This window comes from Panthera onca, chromosome C2, assembly GCF_046562875.1.
Source record: "Panthera onca isolate mPanOnc1 chromosome C2, mPanOnc1 haplotype 2, whole genome shotgun sequence".
NCBI lineage: Eukaryota > Metazoa > Chordata > Mammalia > Carnivora > Felidae > Panthera > Panthera onca.
The window spans coordinates 129,158,106-129,183,330 of NC_138347.1; the positions used below are offsets into that span (position 1 = coordinate 129,158,106).

General features: G+C 39.3%; 1 protein-coding gene across 1 annotated transcript in view; it reads right to left on the minus strand.

Annotated features, from left to right (window-relative positions):
• Positions 1–23,857, minus strand: part of LOC132683103 (inhibitor of carbonic anhydrase-like) — a 62,989-nt gene extending 39,132 nt beyond the window's left edge. Inside the window, exons 1-2 of the mRNA XM_060638707.3 lie at positions 23,682–23,857; positions 6,863–7,035 (exon numbers count right to left, since the gene is read on the minus strand). Of these exons, the coding sequence (XP_060494690.3) occupies positions 6,863–7,035; positions 23,682–23,724 (216 nt within the window). The 5' untranslated portion in view covers positions 23,725–23,857. The remainder of the gene's footprint in view (positions 1–6,862; positions 7,036–23,681) is intronic.
• Between the last annotated feature and the right edge of the window lie 1,368 nt (positions 23,858–25,225).

A 25,225-nucleotide genomic window follows, 5' to 3' on the forward strand; every position in this document is an offset into this window, starting at 1 on the left:
TGGAGTCTATCGGATTTTCCATGTATAATATCATGTCATCTGCAAAAAGTGAAAGCTTGACTTCATCTTTGCCAATTTTGATGCCTTTGATTTCCTTTTGTTGTCTGATTGCTGATGCTAGAACTTCCAGCACTATGTTAAACAACAGCGTGAGAGTGAACATCCCTGTCGTGTTCCTGATCTCAGGGGAAAAGCTCTCAGTTTTTCCCCATTGAGGATGATATTAGCTGTGGGCTTTTCATAAATGGCTTTTATGATGTTTAAGTATGTTTCTTCTACCCGACTTTCTCGAGGGTTTTTATTAAGAAAGGATGCTGAATTTTGTCAAATGCTTTCTCTGCATTGATTGACAGGATCATATGGTTCTTATCTTTTCTTTTATTAACGTGATGTATCACATTGATTGATTTGTGAATGTTGAACCAGCCCTGCATCCCAGGAATGAATCCCACTTGATCATGGTGAATAATTCTTTTTATATCCTGTTGAATTTGTTTTGCTAGTATCTTATTGAGAATTTTTGCATCCATATTCATCAGGGATATTGGCCTGTAGTTCTCTTTTTTTACTGGGTCTCTGTCTGGTTTAGGAATCAAAGTAATACTGGCTTCATAGAATGAGTCTGGAAGTTTCCCTTCTATTTCTATTTTTTGGAATAGCTTGAGAAGGATAGGTGTTATCTCTGCTTTAAACGTCTGGTAGAACTCCCCTGGGAAGCCATCTGGTCCTACACTCTTATTTGTTGGGAGATTTTTGATAACTGATTCAATTTCTTTGCTGGTTATGGGTCTGTTCAAGCTTCTATTTCTTCCTGATTGAGTTTTGGAAGTGTGTGGGTGCTTAGGAATTTGTCCATTTCTTCCAGGTTGTCCAGCTTGTTGGCATATAATTTTTCATAGTATTCCCTGATAATTGCTTGTATTTCTGAGGGATTGGTTGTAATAATTCCATTTTCATTCATGATTGTATCTATTTGGGTCATCTCCCTTTTCTTTTTGAGAAGCCTGGCTAGAGGTTTGTCAATTTTGTTTATTTTTTCAAGAAACCAACTCTTGGTTTCGTTGATCTGCTCTACAGTTTTTTTAGATTCTATATTGCTTATTTCTGCTCTGATCTCTATTATTTCTCGTCCTCTGTGGGGTTTGGGGTGTCTTTGCCGTTCTGCTTCTATTTCCTTTAGGTGTGCTGTTAGATTTTGTATTTGGGATTTTTCTTGTTTCTTGAGATAGGCCTGGACTGCAATGTATTTTCCTCTCAAGACTGCCTTCGCTGCATCCCAAATCGTTTGGATTGTTGTATTTTTATTTTCATTTGTTTCCATATATTTTTTAATTTCTTCTCTAATTGCCTGGTTGACCCATTCATTCTTTAGTAGGGTGTTCTTTAACCTCCATGCTTTTGGAGGTTTTCCAGACTTTTTCCTGTGGTTGATTTCAAACTTCATAGCATTGTGGTCTGAAAGTATGCATGGTATGATCTCAATTCTTGTATACTTATGAAGGGCTCTTTTGTGACCCAGTTTGTGATATCTCTTGGAGAAGGTTCCATGTGCACTCGAGAAGAAAGTATATGCTGTTGCTTTAGGATGCAGAGTTTTAAATATATCTGTGAAGTCCATCTGTTCCAATGTATCATTCAGGGCCCTTGTTTCTTTATTGATCCTGTGTCTAGATGATCTATCCATTGTTGTAAGTGGAGTACTAAAGTCCCCTGCATACCACGTTCTTATCAATAAGGTTGCTTATGTTTGTGATTAATTGTTTTATATATTTGGGGGCTCCCATATTCGGCACATAGACATTTATAATTGTTAGCTCTTCCTGATGTATAGACCCTGTGATTATTATATAATGCCCTTCTTCATCTCTTGTTACAGCCTTTAATTTAAAGTCTAGTTTGTCTGATATAAGTATGGCTACTCCAGCTTTCTTTTGACTTCCAGTAGCATGATAGATAGTTCTCCATCCCCTCACTTTCAATCTGAAGGTGTCCTCAGGTCTAAAATGAATCTCTTGTAGACAGCAAATAGATGGGTCTTGCTTTTTTATCCATTCTGATAACCTATGTCTTTTGGTTGGAGCGTTTAATCCATTTACATTCAGTGTTATTATAGAAAGATATGGGTTTAGAGTCATTGTGATGTCTGTAGGTTTCATGCTTGTAGTGATGCCTCTGGTACCTTGTCTCACAGGATCCCCCTTAGGATCTCTTGTAGGGCTTGTTTAGTGGTGACGAATTCCTTCAGTTTTTGTTTGTTTGGGAAGACCTTTATCTCTCCTTCTGTTCTAAATGATAGACTTGCTGGATAAAGGATTCTCAGCTGCATATTTTTTCTGTTCATCACATTGAAGATTTCCTGCCATTCCTTTCTGGCCTGCCAAGTTTCAGTAGATAGATCCATCACTAGTCTTATCAGTCTCCCTTTATATGTTATAGCATGCTTATCTTATCCCTAGTTGCTTTCAGAATATTCTCTTTATCCTTGTATTTTGCCAGTTTGACTATGATATGTCGTGCAGAAGATCGATTCAAGTTATGTCTGAAGGGAGTTCTCTGTGCCTCTTGGATTTCAATGCCTTTTTCCTTCCCCAGATCAGGGAAGTTCTCAGCTATGATTTCAAGTACACCTTCAGCACCTTTCCCTCTCTCTTCCTCCTCTGGAATCCCAATTTTGCATATGTTATTACATTTAATGTGTCACTTAGTTCTCTAATTCTCCCCTCATGCTCTTGGATTTTTTTCTCTCTCTTTTTCTCAGTTTCCTCTTTTTCCATAATTTTATCTTCTAATTCACCTATTCTCTCCTCTGCCTCTTCAATCCAAGCTGTGGTCACCTCCATTTTATTTTGCAGCTCATTTATAGCATTTTTTAGCTCCTCCTGACTGTTTCTTAATCCCTTGATCTCTGTAGTAATAGCTTCTCTGCTGTCCTCTATACTTTTTTCAAGCCCAGCGATTAATTTTATGACTATTATTTTAAATTCATTTTATGTTACATTGCTTAAATCATTTTTGATCAATTCGTTAGCTGTCGCTACTTCCTGGAGTTTCTTTTGAGGAGAATTCCTCCGTTTCATCATTTTGGATAGTCCCTGGAGTGGCGAGGAACTGCAGGGCTCTTCCTCTGTGCTGTCTGGAGTAACTTGCATTGGTGGGCGGGGCCACAGTCAGACCTGATGTCTGCCCCCCAGCCCACCGCTGGGGCCACAGTCAGACTGGTGTGTACCTTATCTTCCCCTCTCCCAGGGGCAGGATTCACTGTGGAGTGGTGTGGCCTCTGTCTGGGCTACTTGCACACTGCCAGGCTTGTGGTACTCCTTCGATGGGATCTGGCGTATTAGCCGGGGTGGATCCACAAGGTGCACAGAGGCAGGAGCAGAGTCAGCTCACTTTGCCTTCGGTGGTCCGCTTCAGGAGGGGCCCCTCTTCTGTGGGCCTCTCATCTATGCTTGGTTCTGGAGAGTCCATTCTGCTAGTCTTCTGGCAGTTTTCTGGGTTATTTAGGCAGATGTGGGTGGAATCTAAGTGGTCAGCGGGACGTGGTGAGCCCAGTGTCCTCCTACACTGCCATCTTCTGTTTTCTCTCTAAAAAAACACTCTTCTCAGGACTAAATAGCCTGACTTGATGACAGAGGAAACACCACAACTGCAGGGCAGGTCCAACCGGGTTTACACCACATCCCTCAGGGTCTGTGAGCTTCAGGTCACTGACCTCACCTCCAGTTTCTCAACTGGGACAGGAAGGCTGGGCCACAGGGGAGAGAGAGCCAGGCTCTGTGCTGAGAGAGGACGCTCACAAGGCTGTTGTGTGTTGTCCCTCCACTGCAGAATCTATATTTGTTAAAATCTTGCAGATCTGTCATGATTTTTTTCCTGAAACATTTTTCTATTATATTATAGTAGATTATATTGTAGCATAATAGAATTATAGTATGTTATTTAAAATTTTTTAATCTTTATTTATTATAGAGAAAGAGAGAGCACACAAGTAGGGGAGGTGCAAAGAGAATGGGACAGAGAATCCTAAGCACGCTGTACACTGTCACCCCAGAGCCCAGTGTGGGGCTCGAACCCATGAACCGTGACATCATGACCTGAACTGAAGTTGGATGCTCAACCAGCTGATCCACCCAGGTGCCCCTTTAGTACATTATTTTAAATAAAAATAAGTCATAAATTTGGGTTACTTTTCCCCAACTAATGACTGTTGTATATGAAAATGACATTGTGATATGTTTGTCTTTTGCCAAACTAATTTATTCATTCATAAATAATTGTAGTAATATTTTTCTTTTTTTATAGTTGTACCACAATTTGTTTATTAACCAGTTGATGGACATTTGAATTGTTTTTAATTTTAACATTATGAAAAAAGCAACTGTAAACATTAACATACAGGTGCTTATGTAGACATATGTTTTTATTTTGCGGGGGAGTAGATACACAAAAAGGGTAGTATGGTAATTGTATATTTAACTTCAGGAGAAAGTTCCAAACTGTTTTCTAGATATGCTATTTTGCATTCACACCAGCACTATCTGAGGGTTTCAGTTGCTCTAAATCCTTATTAACACTTAATGTGATCAGTGTATTTTATTTTGACCATATTAGTAGATAAGTAGTGCTATTGTCTTGATTTGCATTTCTATAATGACTAATAACTTTGGATATATTTTTATGTGCTAATTTGCCGTCTGTATGTGAGTGGATGTGTGTTCAAATCTTTTGCTTATTTAAAAAATTGGGTTGGGGCGCCTGGGTGGCTCAGTTGGTTGGGCGGCCGACTTCGGCTCGGGTCATGATCTTGCGGTCTGTGAGTTTGAGCCCCGCGTCGGTCTCTGTGCTGACAGCTTGGAGCCTGGAGCCTGCTTCAGATTCTGTGTCTCTCTCTCTCTCTGCACCTCTCCTGCTCACTCTCATGCTCTGTCTCTGTCTCTCTCTCTCTCTCTCAAAAATAAATAAACATTAAAAACATTTAAAAAAAAATTGGGTTGTCTCATTATTATTGGGTTTTAAGTTTGTTTTTTTGTTTCATTTTAATTTACATCCAAGTTAGTTAGCATATAGTGCAATAATAATTTCAGGAGTAGAATCCAGTGGTTTATCCCCTGCATATAACACCCAGTGCTCATCTCAACAAGTGTCATCCTTAATGCTCCATGCCCATTTAACCTATCCTTCCACCCACAACCCCTCCAGCAACCCTCAGTTTGTTGTCTATATTTAAGAGTCTCTTGGGGGCGCCTGGGTGGTTCAGTTGCTTGGGCCTCTAACTTTGGCTCAGGTCATGATCCCACTGCTCATGGATTTGAGCCCTGCGTCGGGCTCTGTGCTAATAGCTCAGAGCCTGGAGCCTGCTTCAGATTCTGTGTCTCCCTCTCTCTCTGCCCCTCCCCCAGTCACACTCTGTTTCCCTCTCCCAAAAATAAACGTTAAAAAAAATTTTTTTTTAAATCTCTTGTTTTGCCCCCTCCGGGTTTTTATATTATTTTTGCTTCCCTTCCCTTCTGTTAATCTGTTTTGTATATTAAATTCCACATATGAGTGAAGTCATATGATATTTGTCTTTCTCTGACTGGCTAATTTTGCTTTGCATAATACCCTCTAGTTCCATCCACGTTGTTGCAAATGGCAAGATTTCTTTTTTTTTTTTTGATTGCCGAATAACACTCTATTGTGTGTGTGTGTGTGTGTGTGTGTGTGTATGTGTGTGTGTGTGTGTGTGTGTGTGTATATATATATATATATATATATATATATATATATATATACCACATCTTCTTTATCCATTCATCTGTCGATGGACATTTGGGCTCTTTCCAAACATTGGGGTACGTGTGCCCCTTTGAGACAGCATACCTGTATCCTTTGGATAAATACTTAGTAGTGCAATTGCTGGATTGTAGGGTAATTCTATTTTTTCATTTTTTGAGGAACCTCCATACTGTTTCCCAGAGTGGCTGCACCAGTTTGCATTCCCACCACAAATGCAAAAATGTTCCTCTTTCTCCGCATCCTCGCCAGCATCTGTTGTTGCCCGAGTTGTTAATTTTAGCCATTCTGACTGGTGTGAGGTGGTTATTTCATTGTGTTCTTGATTTGTATTTCTCTGATAATGAGTGATGTTGAGCATTTTTTTTTGTGTGTCTACTAGCCATCTGGATGTCTTCTCTAGAAAAGTATCTATTCATGTCTTTTGCCCATTTCTTCACTGGATTATTGTTTTTTTTGGGGGGGGGTTGTTGAGTTTGATAAGTTCTTCATAGATTTTGGATACTAGCCTTTAATCTGATAAGTCATTTGCAAATATCTTCTCCCATCCCATCAGTTGCCTTTTAGTTTTGTTGTTTCCTTTGCCATGCAGAAGATTTTTATCTTGATGAGGTCCCAATAGTTCATTATAGTAATATTCTTCTTGATTCTACCCTACTTTCCAGGCATGCAATCATCTGAAAATATTGATATTTTATTTGTTTCTTTCTACTTCATATGTATTTTGTATCTTATTGCATTACTGGAAAATTCCAAAAACAATGTTAAATAATAATGGTGATACGACAGCTTCTTATTTCTGACTCCAGTGCAATTCTGGCTTAGCTTTCCTGTTGGCATTTTCACTGAATCCTTCTCTATTAGTTGTTTAATTACTATTATTGCTTTTACTATTAATGAATGTTGAGCACCTATATTTTTCTCTCTACACGGTCCCTGTACTTTCAGGTCTTTAGCTTACTTCCTTCTCCTTTAAAGCATGGTCTAGTTCCTGTGGGAAGAAAGTTGTTCTGAAGCAATAAACACTAACAAGTACAGAAAAAGGAAGTATGGATTTTCTTCCATTCTCCTTTGGGCAGCTGTGACTTACCCAAATGGACTTGATGCACTCAAAGTGAGAGGCTCTCTTCACACAGGTGACATGAGGACCATCCGCTGGAAGGACTTTTTTCATATTGTCACTGAAATCAGAGCACTTACTGGCCTCATGATTTGAGACAGTGCACCACCTCACAGTTTTCCCAGGGACAGCCAGACACAGACCTAGGGGACAGATGCCAGAGGTGTAAGGAACCCACAGCACTCATCTTTCTCTGCTGGCAGAAGAAGTTAGAGACAAGGTAAATGGTTGCCTGAGTGGGACAGACAAAAATTGGGTTGGCTGCATGGCTCACCTGAGTTTTCAGGTCCCATTTCTCTGATTGTGCCTTTCCCCTTGGAGAAACAAACCCAAAAGCACCTCCCAAAAGCTAAACAGAATTACCACATGACCCAGAAATCCCACCCCTCAGTATATATCCCAAAGAATTGGAAGCAGGTACTCAAATACACATACATGAATATTCATAGTAGCACTATTCACGATGGTCAAGAAAGGCAGAAACAACCTATATGTACATCAATGGGTGAATGGATAAACAAAATATAGTATATCCATACAATGAAATATTATTCTGCCATAGAAAGAATGAAGTATTGCTATATGCTACAACATGGATGAACCTCGAAAATAATATGTTAAATGAAAGAAGCCAGTCATAAAAGGCTACACATTATATAATCCTACTCATATGAAATATCTAGAATAGGTAAATCTATAGAGACACAAAACAAACTGGTGGTTGCCAGGGGCTGGGAGAGAGGGGAATGGGTACTGACTGCTTAATGGGCACAGGATTTTCTTTTGGAACTGGATAGAGATGGTAGTTACACAACACTGTGAGTATACTAAATGCCACTGAATTGTATACTTTTAAATGATTAATTTTATGTTAATTAATGTCACCTCAGAAAAGAAAAAATATAAAAGGTGGAGGGGTGCCTGGGTGACTCAGTCGGTTAAGCATCCAACTCTTGATTTTGGCTCAGCTCATGATCTCGTGGTTCAGGAGTTCGAGCCCCACATTGGGCTCTGTCTGCACTGACAGTGTGGAACCTGCTTGAGATTCTCTCTCTCTTCCCCTCCCCTCCTCTTGCTCTTTCATTCTCTCAAAATAAACAAATAAACTTAAAAGAAAAACCTATGGGAAGGAATCTTCAGCCTACTGATTTAGTCATTCTTTTGACATTAGATACTCTAACCTTATATGGTACTAATTGCTGGGGCACTAAAATCAGTACATGTTTATTTCATTTTAAGATATAGTAATAAGTTTAGAGACTATTTTAAAGGCAAAATGCTGCTTACAAATCTGTAGTATTTGAGCCAAATGTTATTTTAAATAAAATCTCAAAGATGAAAGTACAGCAGTAGCAAATCCCAGTTTTGGATGAAGTCCTGTATGTCAGGCAGTGTGCCAAGCACATTACTCTGCTCTAAGGTCCACAAATCTCCTGCCATTTAAACATTAGTGTTTCTGTTTGTGGATGAAATTTAAGGAAAAAAAAACTATCAGGGACATAAAATAACTTGAGACGAAGCTAATATTTGAACTACCCAAATCTGTTTGACTCCAAAATCTGCACTGCCTTTTAAGTGTCTGTGAGTAAGAAACATCAAAAGAAATAGGACAGGAGATGCCAAATTACCTTAGACAGAATCCCATATGAAACACAGAATGACATATGGAGCTCCTCAACCCTATCTGAAAAAGCCTTTGAGAGTAGCAGCCCAAGGAAGGAGAGCAAGCTAGGAAATGGAACTATAGAGGCCATGTGCCCATGTGCAGAATAGAAACATTTGGAGTATTAGCTTTCATTTTCATTTTGAAACTTTCAAAGCATGTTTAATCTGCTTCCTAATATACATTGCTAAAACATTTTGTGCTTAGAAATAACTGGCAACAGTAGAGACAATACAACTCTATAAATGAAAATGCTTTGTAAGCAGGTTAAGTTATACAAAGAGCTACTATATCCAAATGTAGGGTTTGGTTTTTTTTTTCAGAGGTATGCACTTTTTGGGAAAGCCTTTTTGAAAGTTTATATTTTCAGTCACCACTGTGCTTATGTTCAAATGATTAAAACTAGTTTCTGCACTTCTAATTTTTTTTAACTGCGATTGCAAAACAGGGCAAATGAAGTTTGTATTATTAGGGGAAAAGTGAAAGTCTTGACAGAAGCAAAACAAAACAAAAAAAGGGAAGATGGACTTTTGCTTCTACCTGTAAAGGAGTAACTGATATGGGACTTGTTCTAGTACTTTAAACAACTAAAACACACACACACACACACACACACACACACACACACACACAGTGTGGAAAAAAAACATGTGAAGAAAGTTTTAAGTTATTGGATTATGGGCAAAAGAAAACCGGAGTAGCAATACTTATATGGGACAAAATAGACTTTAAAACAAAAACCATAACAAGAGACAAAAAAAGAGCACTATACAATAATAAAGGGAATAATCCAACAAGAAGATATAACAATTATAAATATTTATACACCCAACATAGAAGCACCCAAAACCATAAATCAGTTAATAACAAATGTAAAGGAACTAATCAATAATACAATAATAATAGTGACTTTAACACCCCACTTACATAAATGGATGGATCATCTAAACAGAACATCAACAAGGAAACAATGACTTTGAAGGATATACTGGACCAGATGGACTTAACAGATATATTCAGAACATTCCATCCTAAAACAGCAGAATACATATTCTTTTCAAGTGCACATGGAACATTCTCCTGAATAGATCACATATTAGCCCACAACACAAATCTCAACAAATCCAAGAAGGTCAAAATCATACCATGCATCTCTTCTGACCACAACGTTATGAAACTAGAAATCAACCACAAGAAAAAATCTGGAAAGACCACAAATACATGGAGGTTAAATAACATGCTACTAAACAATGAATAGGTCAGCCAGGAAATCAAAAGAGAAATTAAAAAGTCCATGGAAACCTCTGGGATGCAGCAAAAGTGTTTCTAAGAGGGAAATTTATAGCAATACAGGCCTACCTCAAGAAACAAGAAAAATCTCAAATAAACAATCTAACCTTGTACCTAAAGGAGCTAAAAAAAAGGAACAACAAAACCAAACCAAAAACCAGCAGAAGGAAGGAAATAATAAATATTAGAGCAGACATAAATGTTATAGAAACTAAAAAAAACAATAGAACAGATCAATGAAACCAGGAGCTGGTTCTTTGAAAAAAATTTAAAAAAAAATCAAAAACCTCTAGCCAGACTTACCATGAAACAAAGAGGAAGGACTCAAATAAATAAAATCACAAATGAGAGATGAGAAATAACAACCAAACCATCTCCAATAAAGAGTTAGTATCCAAAATATATAAAGAAGTTACAAAAACTCAACACTCAAAAAACAAATAATCTAATTAAAAATGGGCAGAAGACATGAACAGAAATTTTTCCAAAGAAGACGTCCAGATGGCCAACAGACACATGAAAAGATGCCCAATATCACTCACCATGAGGAAAATGCAAATCAAATATCTACAATGAGATATCACCTCACACCTATCAGAATGGCTAAAATTAACAACACAAGAAACAGGTGTTGGCAAGGATATGGAGTAAAAGGAACACTCATGCACTACTGGTGGGAGTGCAAACTGGTACACCCACTGTGGAAAACAGTATAGAGGTTCCTCAAAAAGTTAAAAATAGGACTTACCCTAGATTCCGGAAATCACAATACTTGGTATCTACCCAAACGATACAAGAACACTAATTCAAAGGGATACATGCACCCCTATATTTATAGCAGCATTATTTACAATACCTAAGATATGAAAGCAGCCCAAGTGTCCATCAACAATAGACAGCAATGGAATATTATTCAGCTATAGAAAAGGATGAAATCTTTAAAAAAAGAGTGAAATCTTGCCGTTTGCAATGACATGCACAGAGCTAAAGAGTATAATGCTAAGTAAAATAAATCAGTCAGAGAAAAATAATATTATATGATTTCACTCAAATCTGGAATTTAGGGAAGAAAACAGGCAAAGGGAAAAAATAAGAGATAGAGACAAAGGAAAACACAGACTCTTAATTATAGAGAATAATCTGATGGTTACCAGAGGGGGTGGGGGTGGGAGGGAATGGGTTAAAACCCTGATGTGGATTAAGGAGTGCACTTGTCATGATGAGCACCAGGTGATGTATGGAATTGTTTGATCACTATATCGTAGACCTGAAACTAATACTGTATGTTAACTAACTGGAATTAAAATAAAAATATAACATAACATAACATAACATAACATAACATAACATAACATAACATAACATAAAATATTGGACAATGGGAAGTGCAGGACTGTGATCTCTGAGAGAAGGAAAACAAATAAAGTGAGTCCTATAATCATCCTAACTTTCTTTCTGGACCAGATTTCCAGATGGCAGAGCAGAGAGAAGAAAACCAAGTAGCCTGACTGTCTTACCAAGTTGAGGAGACAGAGATCATATTTAGGTAAGGCTAAGGCAATTAGAATTTGTAGCACAGATTACCAAACAGTAGTGAATGCCAAAAAGGAGAGAAGAGAGAGAGGAGATTGAAATCTAGAGTCTACATACATTTGAGATTCTGGCTAAATTCCAACTTGAGCATTGTAGAAACCAGGCAATAACAACTGCTAGAGAAAGAAAATTCAATGGGGAGCTTAAGCCAAACATTTTCCAGAACTTCAATGAGGTCAGGAATCATTTCAAGTTCCCATGATTCAGAGTGGATAAAAATCTCATTGAATAAATAGTACAGTTATTAAAGTTCCAGAAGTAGGTTAAACTACCCTAGAATAAAGAATATTCTAGACAGAGACTAAAAATCTTAGAAACTAGTTTTGAAAGAATTAAGCTGATCTGCAGATAATATGACTGCCTGCCAGAACAAAGTTTAACACTCTTTAAATAAAAACAACAAAATTCATTACACACACACACACACACACACACACACACACTGTACACACCAAATTTCAATACTCAGCAAGGTAAAATTCACAATGCCTGGCAACCCACAAAATTACTATGCAGGTGAAGAAGCAGGAAAATGTAACCCATAATCAAGAGGAAAACAGTCAACAGAATCAGAACTAGAAGTAAAAGGGATGATGAAAGTAACAGAAAATAACTTTAAAACAGCTATTTTAAGTATTATAAGTATGCTCAGAGATTCAAAGGAAAGCATGAACATAATGAGGAAACCAATGTAAGCTATAAAAAGAGCTAAAAGGAATTGCTAGAGACAAAAAAAACAGAACGTCCGAGGGGCACCTGGGTGGCTCAGTCAGTTGAGCATCTGACTCTTGATTTCAGCTCATGTCATGATCTCAAGGTTTGTGGGATGGAGCCCCATGACAGGGGGCTCTCCACACAGTGCAGAGACTGCTTGGGATTCTCTCTCCTCTCTATCTCTGCCCCACCCACTGCTCACACTTGCTTGCTCTCTCTCAAAATAAACAAATAAACTTAAAAAAAAAAAAGAACATCTGAAATGAACATTTAACTGAATGAGAATAACAGCAGATTACATACTGCAATAGAAAAAAAGATAATCTGGAAGACATTACTTGAAACTCTCTGAAATGAAGCTCAGGGAGGGGGAAAAAAGGATGAAAAACCAATAAACAGAGCCTCAGTGACTTGTCACCCAATGTCAAGTGATCTAATATATATGTAACTGCAGTCAGTCCTATGGGAAAACGTGGGGAGGGGGGCTGAAAAAATATATGAAGAAATATTTGGCCAGAATTTTCCCAAATGTTATGAAAACTATAAACTTAGTTCTAGAGCAACCAGAGAAAAGAGACAAATTTAGAGGAACAAAGATAATGAATACCATGGACTTTTTTGTCAGAATCAAGATTAAGTCATAGACAAATTGCTAAAATAAAAATAACCTGCTAACCTAGAAATCTATATCCAATGAAATTAACTTTCAGAACTGGAGGCAAAAATGAACTTTTTCAGGCAAAAAATGTTGAGGGAATTTGGTAACAGCAAATTTGCACTACAAATACATGTTAAAGAAAGTGCCAGCTGTTGGTGGGAATGCAAATTGGTGCAGCCGCTCTGGAAAACAGTGTGGAGGTTCCTCAGAAAATTAAAAATAGACCTACCCTATGACCCAGCAATAGCACTGCTAGGAATTTACCCAAGGGATACAGGAGTACTGATGCATAGGGGCACTTGTACCCCAATGTTTATAGCAGCACTCTCAACAATGGCCAAATTATAGAAAGAGCCGAAATGTCCATCAACTGATGAATGGATAAAGAAATTGTGGTTTATATACACAATGGAGTACTACGTGGCAATGAGAAAGAATGAAATATGGCCTTTTGTAGCAACGTGGATGGAACTGGAGAGTGTGATGCTAAGTGAAATAAGCCATACAGAGAAAGACAGATACCATATGTTTTCACTCTTATGTGGATCCTGAGAAACTTAACAGAAACCCATGGGGGAGGGGAAGGAAAAAAAAAAAAAGAGGTTAGAGTGGGAGAGAGCCAAAGCATAAGAGACTGTTAAAAACTGAGAACAAACTGAGGGTTGATGGGGGGTGGGAGGGAGGGGAGGGTGGGTGATGGGTATTGAGGAGGGCACCTTTTGGGATGAGCACTGGATGTTGTATGGAAACCAATTTGACAATAAATTTCATATATTGGAAAAAAAAAAAAAAAAAAGAAAGAAAGTGCCAGACCCAAGTGACATACTGGTGAATTCTATCAAACACTTAAAAAAGAAAGATACGAATGCTGCACAAACTATTATATAAAATAAAGAAGGGAGGAAAACTTTTTTTTTTTAACATAATTTATTGTCAAATTGGCTTACATACAGTGTGTAAAGTGTGCTCTTGGTTTTGGGGGAAGGTTCCCGTGGTTCATTGCTTACATAAAACACCCAGTGCTCATCCCAACATGTGCCCTCCTCAATGCCCATCACCCATTTTCTCCTCTCCCCTTAACCCCTCATCAACCCTCAGTTTGTTCTCTATATTTAAGAGTCTCTTATGGTTTGCCTCCCACCCTCTCTGTTTTTAACTATTTTTCCCCCTTCCATTCCCCCATGGTCTTCTGTTAAGTTTCTCAAGATCCACATCTGAGTGTAAACATATGATATCTGTCTTTCTCTGACTGACTTATTTCACTTAGCATAATACCTTCCAGTTCCATCCACATTGCTGCAAATGGCATGATTTCCTTACTAATTTTCTAAGGCCGTATTAACTTGATATCAAATCCAAACAAAGATGTTACAAGAAAAGAAAACTATAGGCAAATATCGTAGACACAAAAATTCTTTACAAAATTCTTTACGATGCAAAACCAATCAGTCAAATTCACCATACTGCAAAATTTAAAAATCCATGATTATCTTGATAAGATACAGAAGACGTAGTTGTCAATTCAACACTCCAAGCAAACTAGGTATAGAAGGGGAGTGTCCTCAACCTGATAAAAGCATCTTCAAAAACATACAACTAACATCATGCCTAATGGGGAAAGATTTAATGCTTCTCCAGTTGAGAAACAAGGCAAAGACATATACTTTCATCATTTCTATTTAACATTGTATAAGAGGTCTTAGCCATTTTAATAAGGTATAAAATGGGAAAAAAGGGATACCAATTGGAAAAGAAGGTATAAAATTGTCTTTATCCACAGATAATGTTTGTCTATACAGAAAAATTTAAAGACCCTGCAAAAAAGCTACTGGAACTAATAAATGATTTTAGAGAGGTCACAGGATTTGATTTGATATACTAGAATCAATAAAATTTTGATGATAGTAAAAAGAAAAAAAAACTGTAAAATGAAAAAATTTTATATACCACTTACAATGGCATCCAAAAATATGAAACATCTAGGGATAAATTTAACAAATTATCAATAACACTTATTCAATAAAAACTACAAAATATTCCTAAGATAAATGAAAGAAGACTAAACAGATACAGAATGCTCATGAACTACAAAACTCAATATTATTAAGATGAAATTCTTCAGTGAAACCAAGTAAAGAAAACTTCATTTTTAAAATAAAGCCAGGGGGTGCCTGGTGGCTCAGTCACTTGAGTGTCTGACTCGTACTTTCTGGCTCAGGTCATAGTCTCACGGTTGGTGAGATCAAGTCCCCAGTTGGGCTTTGCACTAACAGTGTGTAGCCTGCTTGGGATTCTCTCTCTCCCTCTCTCTCTGCCCCTTCCCCATTCATGCTGTCTCTACCTCAAAATAAATAAATAAAGTTTTAAAAAAGCATACATATAAAATAAATAAATAAAAATAAGATAAAGCCAGAAGGCCAGAAGTGGGAGCTCTCACACCTTACCACTCCTTGTGGATTGCAGACTCAAAAAGGAAGAGAGGTACCCTGCATTCCTAACAGGAAGAAGCCTATACTTTACTGCCCTAGCAGGAGGAAGATATATTTTCTCCTTGCCAGGAAACAGGCTAGGTAATGAGAGACTATCACAACTTAGCCAATGAAAAGTCACTACACTTAGCTCCTCCCAACTTCCCCTTTTCTCTATGGGGAAAAACAAAAACAAAAACAAAAACTCCTGTCTTTTGTCTTCTAGTCTTGCCTATGGTTTTGCCATAGCTTGCATGTCCTGAAATGAGATTTTCTGCTATTCCCAAAGAAACCCATTTTTGCTGGTAAAATAACTGACAATTTTTTTCAAATTTTTATTTAAATTCTACTTAGTTAATATACAGTGCAATATTGGTTTCAGGAGTAGACTTCAGTCATTCATCACTTGCACACAACACCCAGTGTTTATCACAAGTGCCCTCCTAATACCCATCACACATCTAGCCCATCCCCCCCCACCTCCCTCCATCAACCCTCAGTTTGTTCTCTATTTTTAAGAGTCTCTTATGGTTAGTTACCCTCTCTTTTTTTTTTCTTTTCCCCCCTCCCATATGTTCATCTGTTTTGTTTCTTAAATTCCACATATGAGTGAAATCATATGGTATTTGTCTTTCTCTGATTTTGCTCAGCATAATACACTCTAGCTCCATCCACATCATTGCAAATGGCAAGATTTCATCCTTCTTGATGGCTGAGTAATGTTCCATTGTGTGTATATACACCACATCTTCTTTATCCATTCATCAGTCGATGGACACTTGGGCCCTTTCCATATTTTGGCTATTATTAATAATGCTGCTATAAACATAGGGGTTCATGTACCCTTTTGAATCTGTGTTTTGTATCTGTTGGGTAAATACCTAGTAGTGTAATTGCTGGGTCGTAGGGTTATTCTATTTTTCACTTTTTGAAGACCCTCCATACTGTTTTCCAGAGTGGCTATGCCAGTTTGGATTCCCACCAACAGTGTAAGAGGATACTCCTTTCTCCACATCCTCACCAACACCTGTTGTTTCTTGTGTTAATTTTAGCCATTCTGACAGGTGTGAGGTGGTATCTCATCATGGTTTCAATTTGTATTTCCCTGGTGATGAGTGATATTAAGCATCTTTTCATGTGCCTGTTAGCCATCTGGATGTCTTCTTTGGAAAAGTGTCTATTCATGTCTTCTGCCCATTTCTTCACTGGATTATTTGTTTTTTGGGTGTTGAGTTTGGTAAGTTCTTTCAAGATTTTGGATACTAACCCTTCATCAGATATGTAGCTTGCAAATATCTTCTCCCATTACGTAGGCTGCCTTTTAGTTTTGTTGATTATTTCCTTTGCTGTGCAGACACTTTTTATCTTGATGAGGTCCCAACAGTTTCTGTTTGCTTTTGTTTCCCTTGCCTTTGGCAAGATGTCTAGTAAGAAGTTGCTGCAGCTGAGGTCAAAGAGATTCCTGCCTGTTTTCTCCTTTAGCATTATGATAGTTTCCTGTCTCATATTTAGGTCTTTCATTCATTTTGAATTTATTTTTGTGTATGGTGTAAGAAAGTAGTCGAGTTTCATTCTTCTACATGTTTCTGTCCAGTTTTCCCAACACAATTTGTTAAAGAGAGTGTCTTTTGGATATTCTTTCCAGCTCTGTCGAAGATTAGTTGACCATATAGTTGTGTGTCCATTTCTGGGTTTTCTATTCTGTTCCATTGATCTATGTGTCTGGGTTTTGTTTTTTGGTTTTTTTTTTGCTAATACCATACTGTCTTGATGACTGCAGCTTTGTAATATAGCTTGAAGTCCTGAATCGTGATGCCTCCAGCTTTGCTTTTCTTTCTCAGAATTGCTTTGGCTATTCAGAGTCTTTTGTGGTTCCATACAAATGTTAGCGTTGTTTGTTCTAGTTCTGTGAAAAATGCTGTTTGGTATTTTGCTATTTGGCATTGCATTAAATGTGTAGATTGCTTTGGGTAGTATAGATATTTTAACAATGTTTGTTCTTCCTATCCATGAGCATGGAATTCATTTCCATTTCTTTGTGTCTTCTTCAATTTCCTTCATAAGTGTTCTACAGTTTTCAGAGTACAGACCATCTACCTCTTTGGTTAGGTTTATTTCTAGATATCTTATGGGTTTTGGTGCAATTGTAAATGGGATCGATTCCTTGATTTCTTTTTCTGCTGCTTCATTATTGGTGTATAGAAATGTAACCAATTTCTGTACATTGATTTTATATCCTGTGACTTTGCTGGATTCATGTGTTAGTTCTAGCAATTTCTTGGTGGATTCTTTGGGTTTTTCGACATAGAGGATCATGTCATCCACAAATAGTGAAAGTTTGACTTCTTCCTTGCCAATTTGGATGCCTTTTATTTCTTTGTGTCGTCTGATTGCTGAGGCTAAAACTTCCAGTACTATGTTAAATAGTAGTGGTGAGAGTAGACACCCCTGTCTTGTTCCTTACAGTGAAGGAAAGCTCTGTTTTTCCCCATTGAAGATGATATTAGCTGTGTATATGGCCTTTATGATGTTGAGGAATATTCTATCTATCCCTACTTTGTTGAGAGTTTTTATCAAGAATGGATGCTGTATTTTGTCAAATGATTTTTCTGCATCTATTTACAGGATCATATGGTTCTTATCCTTCCTTTTATTACTGTGTTGTGTCACGTTGATTGATCTGCAAATATTGAACCACCCCCGCAACCCAGAAATAAGTCCCACTTGATCATGGTGAATAATTCTTTTAATGTACTGTTAGATTCAATTTGTTAATATCTTGTTGATAATTTTTGCATGCATGTTCATCGAGGATATTGGCCTGTAATTCTCCTTTGAGTGGGGTCTTTGTCTGGTTTTGGAATCAAGGTAATGCTAGCCTCATAGAAGGAAATGGAAGTTTTTCTTCCATTTCTATTTTTCGAAACAATTTGGGAAGAATAGGCATTAACTCTTCATTAAATGTTTGGTAGAATTCCTCTGGGAAGCCATCTAGCCCTGGACTTTTGTTTGTTGGAATATTTTTTATTATTGATTCAATTTCTTTGCTGGCTATGGGTCTGTTCAAATTTCTATTTCTGTTTCAGTTTTGGTAGTTTTTATGTTTCTAAGAATTTGTCCATTTCTTCCAGATTATCAAGTTTTTTGCACATAATTTTTCATAATATTCTCTTATTATTATTTGTATTTCTGTGGTGTTGATCATGATCTCTCCTCTTTTATTTGTGACTTTATTTTGGGGGGTCCTTTCTCTTTTCTTTTTGATAAGTCTGGCTAGGGGCTGTCAACTTTATTAATTCTTTCAAAGAACCAGCTCTTAGTTTTGTTGATCTGTTCTGGGGGTTTTTGTTGTTGTTGTTTCTATATCATTTATTTCTGCTTTAATCTTTATAATTTCCCTTCTTCTGGCTTTAGGCTTTATTTGCTATTCCTTTTCTAGCTCCTTTAGGTGTAAGATGAGGTTGTGTATTTGAGACTTTTCTTGTTCCTTGAGGTAGACCTGTATTGCAATATACCTCCCTCTTATGGCTGCCTTTGCTGCATCCCAAAGGTTTTGGACTTGACAGTTTAAAAAATTTTTTTAATGTTTATTCATTTTTTGAGGGGGGTGTGAGGGACATAGAGAGGGGGAGACACAGAATCCAAAACAGGCTCCAGGCTCTAAGCTGTCAGCACAGAGCCCAATGCAGGGCCCAAACCTATGAACCAAGCTGAAGTCGGACGCTTAACCGACTGAGCCACCCAGGCACCCCCAGACTTGACAGTTTTATTTTATTATTTGGTGTGTGTGTGTGTGTGTGTGTGTGTGTGTGTGTGTGTTCAGGTATAGAATTTAGTGATTCATCAGTTACATACAACACACAGTGCTCATCCCAACAAGTGCCCTCCTTAATGCCCACTGCCCATTTAGCCCATCCCCCCACACAACACCCCACCAGCAACCTTCAGTTTGTTCTCTTGACAGTTTTATTTTTAAGGCTAACGCTTCTCAAAATGATCCATAAATTAAATGCAATCTCAACAACATTTCAATACTAAACTTGATTTTTATAGTAGTTGATAAGCCAATTAAAAATGTATACACATATGTAAAGGATCTAAATGGCAAACCAATACTGATGTAATACCATAGAGTTGGAGGGCTTATTCTACCTGATTTCTAGACTTTCTGTAAAGCTACTGTAATCAAGACAGTGTGATATTGGCACAAGAAGAGACATATAGCTTAACAGAACAGAATAGAGAGACTAGAAATTGACCCACATTTATAGGGTCAGTGGATTTTCAACAAAGCTGCTAAGGTAATTCAGTGGAGAAAGAATATCCTTTTCAAAAACAAGTCCTGGAATAACTGGATATTCATGTGAGAAAAATGAATCTCAGCTTTTACTTTAACCATACACAAAAACTAAAAGTGTATCATAAACCAAAACACAAAAGCTGAAGCTATAAAACTTCTAAAATAGGGTTCCTGGGTGGCTCAGTTAAGCATCCAACTTTGGCTCAGGTCATGATCTCACAGTTCGTGAGTTTGAGCCCCACGTTGGGCTCTCGACTGTCAGCATAGAGCCTGCTTCAGATCCTCTGTCCTCCCCTCTCTCTGCCTCTCCCATACTGGTTCTTTCTCTACCTATCCCAAAATAATAAATAAGCTTTTAAAAAAACCCTCTAAAATAAACCAAAAGAAATTATTGCAGCTTTAGGGGTAGCCAATTATATTTTTAGAGAGGACATAGAGCATAAAATCCAAAAATTAAAATTTGGTAGGTGAACTTGATCAAAATGGACAACATCTGCTCTTCAGAAGATAGCATTCAGAAAATGACAAGCTAAGCCACAAACTTGGAAAAAATAATCGCAATACATCAGTCTGACCAAGGACTTGTATCCAGCATATATAAAGGGCTTTTTAACTCAATAGTAAGTCAAATAACCCAATTTAAAAAAATAGGAAAAGATTTTAACATATACTTCATAAAAGAAGATATACGAGTGGCCAATAAGAATATAGAGAGATGCTCAACATCATTGCTCATCAAAGAAACACAAAATAAAACTCTAGTGATATACCACAGCACACCTATTAAAATCACTAAACGGGAAAAGACTGACAACACCGAGTGCTGATGGGACGTGGAGCAACGAAATTCTCCTACATTGCTGGCAGCAATGTAAATGGTACAACTACTCAAAAAGCGTGGCATTTTCTTAACTAATTAAATATATATTTACATTATGACCCAGCAATTTTACTCCTAGAAATTTGCCTAAAAGGAATGAAAACATAAGTCCACTCAAAGACTTGTACACTAATGTTCATAGCAGCTTTATTCATAATATCCCCAAAGTGGGGAAGCTAAATGTCCACCAACGAATGAATAGGTAAACAAACTGTGGTAAAGCCATACAATGGAATACAACTAATCAATAAAAAGGAATGAACTTTAATACATGCAAAAATGTGGAGGAATCTCTAAACAATTATACTGAGTGAAGCCAGACTCAAAAGACTACGTCTATGTACTGTACAACTGCATTTATGTGAAATGGCAAAACTTACATAGAGTGACAGAGAGTGGGAATGACTAGGAAAAGGATAGTTTGAGAGTGATGGAAATGTTCTATATCTTGATCATGATGGTAGTTACATGGGTACGTGTAGTTGTCAAAATTCATTGAACTACATGTATACTTAAAATGAGTGCTGGGGTGCCTGGGTGGCTCAGTCAGTTAAGCATCACACTGTGGCTCAGGTCATGATCTCACGGTTCATGAATTCGAGCCCTGTATCAGGCTCTGTGATGACAGCTCAGAGTCTGGAGCCTGCTTCAGATTCTGTGTCTCCCTGTTTCTCTGCCCCTTCCCTGCTCATGCTCCATCTCTCTGTCTCTCTCAAAAATAAATAGTGAACATTTAAAACAAATTTTTTAATGAGTGCATTTTATTATATATAAATTATACTTCAGTAAAAATTATTTTATGTTTTTAAATGTTTATTCATTTTTGAGAGAAAGACAGAGACAGAGTGTGAGCGGAGGAGGGGCAGAGAGAGAGGGAGACACAATCTGAAGCAAGCAAGCTCCAGGCTCTGAGCTCTCAGCACAGAGCCTGATGCAGGGCTTAAACTCACAAACCATAAGATCATGACCTGAGCCAAAGTTGGATGCTTAAACAACTGAGCCACCCAGGTGCCCCAGTAAAAATTATTCTAAGAAAGAAAGAGAGAGGGGTTCCTGGGTGGCTCAGTGGATTAAGCTTCCCACTCCTGGTTTCAGCTCAGGTCATGATCTTGTGGTTCATGAGTTTGAGCCCTGCATCAGGCTGTGTGCTGGTGGCACGGAGCCTGCTTGGGGATTCTCTCTCTCTCTCTCTCTCAAAATAAATAAACAAAAAAGGAAGGAAGGAAGGAAGGAAGGAAAGAAAGAAAGAAAGAAAGAAAGAAAGAAAGAAAGAAAGAAAAAGAGAGGAAAGAAAGACAGTGCAAGCAAGCTAGACTATACCAATTCAGTAACACTCTGTGACAGCCATGTGACAATTTCAAGAAAGGACAATCTGAGCCCACTGTGGATATTTGAGACTGATCCTGGGAGGGAAAATCTTCTGGTGGCCACATGCTCGTTGTGTGGAGAAATCTCTTAAGCCCCAGAGAGGCTGAAGTAGAAGGTAGAGGCCAAAGCGGAGGTGCAGGCTGTTCTGACCCTCTGGTTCTTGGCTCTTGCAAGGTCTACTAATAACAAACCCCTTTCCTTTGATCTGTTAAATTTTAAACTATTTTGGTTGCATTTCTGTCATTGCCCATCAGTTTTTTGTCGGAAAAGAACACTGAGCTTTGAAGAGAGCACATCCTAGACTCCAGGCTGGTTCATATCTAGTGGCCCACTGGGAAGGACTATGGGGGTGGGCATGGGGGAGGTAGGCAGCTCTTGCCTCTGGTTTGTAAATACAGACCTGATTGGGAAAATGACCTTTTGGTCAGTGCCTGGCATTTCTAGGAAAGGAGATAAAGGAAGAAAAAACAACACAAGCCCTGATCAGGAGCAATTAAGGAGCAACCAGGGAGCTTCACTCTGGATTCCCTGCTGGCTGTAGTTGGAACACAGCTGTACACTCCCTTTCCAGCCTTTCCCAGCCCCTGCAGAGCTCCCTGTGTGGCCCTATGTGGCACTCCTTGACCTACCTGCCTTTTCCTCCTGCCGTCCCCAAGTTACCCCTCTCCTCAGGTAAGCTACCTTACCACTCCAGAAGTTATTTAAGATAGCCTGAGAACAGATGGAACCAGAGCTAGAAAAAACCAACAGTTGTTGAGCCATGCAACTGTTTTTCACATGCACGAGCTCATTGACTTTGTACCATCGCCTACCTTCCTACAGTTACCCAGCCAAGAGCCCTGGGCTCCCCCTGCCCAACACAGGAAGGGGCCTGCTACATTGATGTTCAGGATTATTACCAGTGGTAACTCACCTGTGTCTAGAGTTCTGTCATTAGGTACTTTATCTCATTCTAATTTCGCAGTGTTGGTTGTGAAAAGCAATGCCTACTGAACTAATGAGGAAACCAGTTCAGAGAGGTCAAGGGATGGCCCGGAACTGAGCCACACAGAACTGAGTGACAGTGGATCCTACTCTAGGGTGACCGCCTTTCTCGTACATTCCTCTACCTCCCTGTTGTGTGATAGAGATGGGAGATGTACAGTTCAAAGCAGGAAAATCCCTTCTGGTTAGATACCTGATAGGTCAAGCATACCTGACATTAAGCCCCTCCCCCGCTTAGGAGCCAGGAGCCCTGGGGAAAATCCCTTCTCTCCTTTGATCATATTTCCTTCACTGTGAACAAGATCAACAGCTTCCAGGCTAAGTGTCATAAGTCCTTTCCGCGATGGACTAATGAGTAAATAGTTTAGGCTTTGTGGGCTATAAGGTCTCTGTAGCAACTACTCAATTCTGTCCTTGAAGCCTGAGTGCAGCCACAGACAATTCTTACCTGAATGAACATGATTGTGTTCCAATAAAATTTTATTTATGGACACTGAAATTTAAATTTCATATAATTTTCATGTATCAAAACTACTGTTCTTTTCACTTTCTTTCAATCATTTAAAGATGTTAAAGCCATCATTAGCTCATCCAGCTGTACAACATCAGGCGGCAAGCGGGATTTGGCCCCCTGCCCTAGGCTACAAAAGTTTGTCAGGTGCCTGGGTTCACTCCCACCCCCAGCCCCCCCGACCCTCCTTCCGCCCCCACCCCCACCCCCGGCAGAGGCACTTTGGAACCAGCCAGGCGCTGGGCTGCTTCCGGGCCCCTAACACCCAGGCTGTGCAGTCCCACTATGGCTGACCCTCGGCTGGCACCCAGTCCGCGCCCTGGAGGGCCAGCCCCCACTCAGCTCGCAGTGCGCACTCACCCAGGGTCCCTGCGCACAGCAGGGAGCAGATGGCGAACTTCATCGTCCGCTGCAGGAATACGACACTGACGCGGGCTCCGGGAGCCGAGGCAGGCTTTACCTGACCCTCCCCAGGGGGAGCGGATCCGCCTCCCCCGAAGGGTTCACCTTTTGGGCAGATCGTCCTCGCCACACCCCCGACCAGCCCCAGCCCTCCGCAGGGCTAGAGGGCGGCAGACTCGAGCCACGCTCCTGCTGACCCGCAGCCACTCCTTCCGCCCACCTCCCGGAGCTGCTAGACCGCACCTCTCTCGCGGGATAGGGGTCCGCATGCTGGAGGTGCAAGCGGAAGCAACCTCGGAGCCCGCTGGACTGGCCGCCTTCACAGAGGGAGAAGGCAGGTGATCGGCTGGGTCCCAGGTGAGTTACTAGGACCTAAGTTCCCTGACTCTCGGCCTTCGTCTAGCCATGCAGCTCTTAAATGTTTAGAAAACACAGACCCCAGAGGAATTGGGGGCAGTGCACAGGATACACAGGCTCCAGAGGAATGGGGGGCAGTCCACGGAATGAAACCTGGAGACTCTTCCCCCAGGAAAGCATGCGCACACAGATACACAATGTTCTGAACATCATTTTCAGGCATCTTCAGGCTCTTCCTCTTCAGTCGCTCACTCCGGACGCCTCCCGGAACCCCTACCCCCCAAAAAAGACACGGTTCCCTGCAACCCTCTGCTGACGGCTGAGGTCAGGCAAAGCGCTGAACCTTTGGGCTGCTTCTAGTTGGTTCTGCAGCCTGCCTCCCAGTCCTGAAGTCGGTGAGCTTCACTTAGGGAAAGTTTAGATGCAGTTTTAACAACTTTTGCTGAAGTACAATAAATATACGTAAAACTTCACACATCCTAAATGTACAGCTTGATGAAATATGACCAGGTGAACACATCCGTATAACCAGCACCCACATCAGGAAACAGAACGTTCACAGAGCAGAGATGGCCCCCTGGTGCTTCTTCCAGTTGCTTTCCGTGTCCCCCACAAAGATACACATTTTCTTGGCTTCTAACAGCATGGACGAATTTTGCTGGTAGAGGTGGAATCATACGATATGTACAATGCTGTGTCTGGCTTCTTTCGCTTGTTATATTTGTAAGAATCATCTATGGTGTTGTGTATAGCTGTCTTTCACATGTTCTCAGTGCTGCATATTATCCTCTATTTCACTTATCTTTCCTGTTGATGATAGTAGTTTCTAGTCTGGGCTCTTACAAAGAGCCAGTGAGCCCTGCTATGAACATTCTAGCACATCTTCTAGTACATGTAGGTATACATTTCTGCAGGATATTTCCCAGGAAGTGTAATTTCTTGGTCTTAAAGTAGAAGGTATGTCTAACTTTAATACATACTGCCGAACAGTTTTCCAAAGTGGCTGAACCAATTTATACTCCCAACTTAAGGGTATGAGAGTTTGGTTGCTCCACATCTTTTACTATTTTGATGGGAGTATAACTAGTTTTGCACTGTAATTTTGAGTTTCTCTGATGACTAATGAAGTTGAGCATCATTTTATG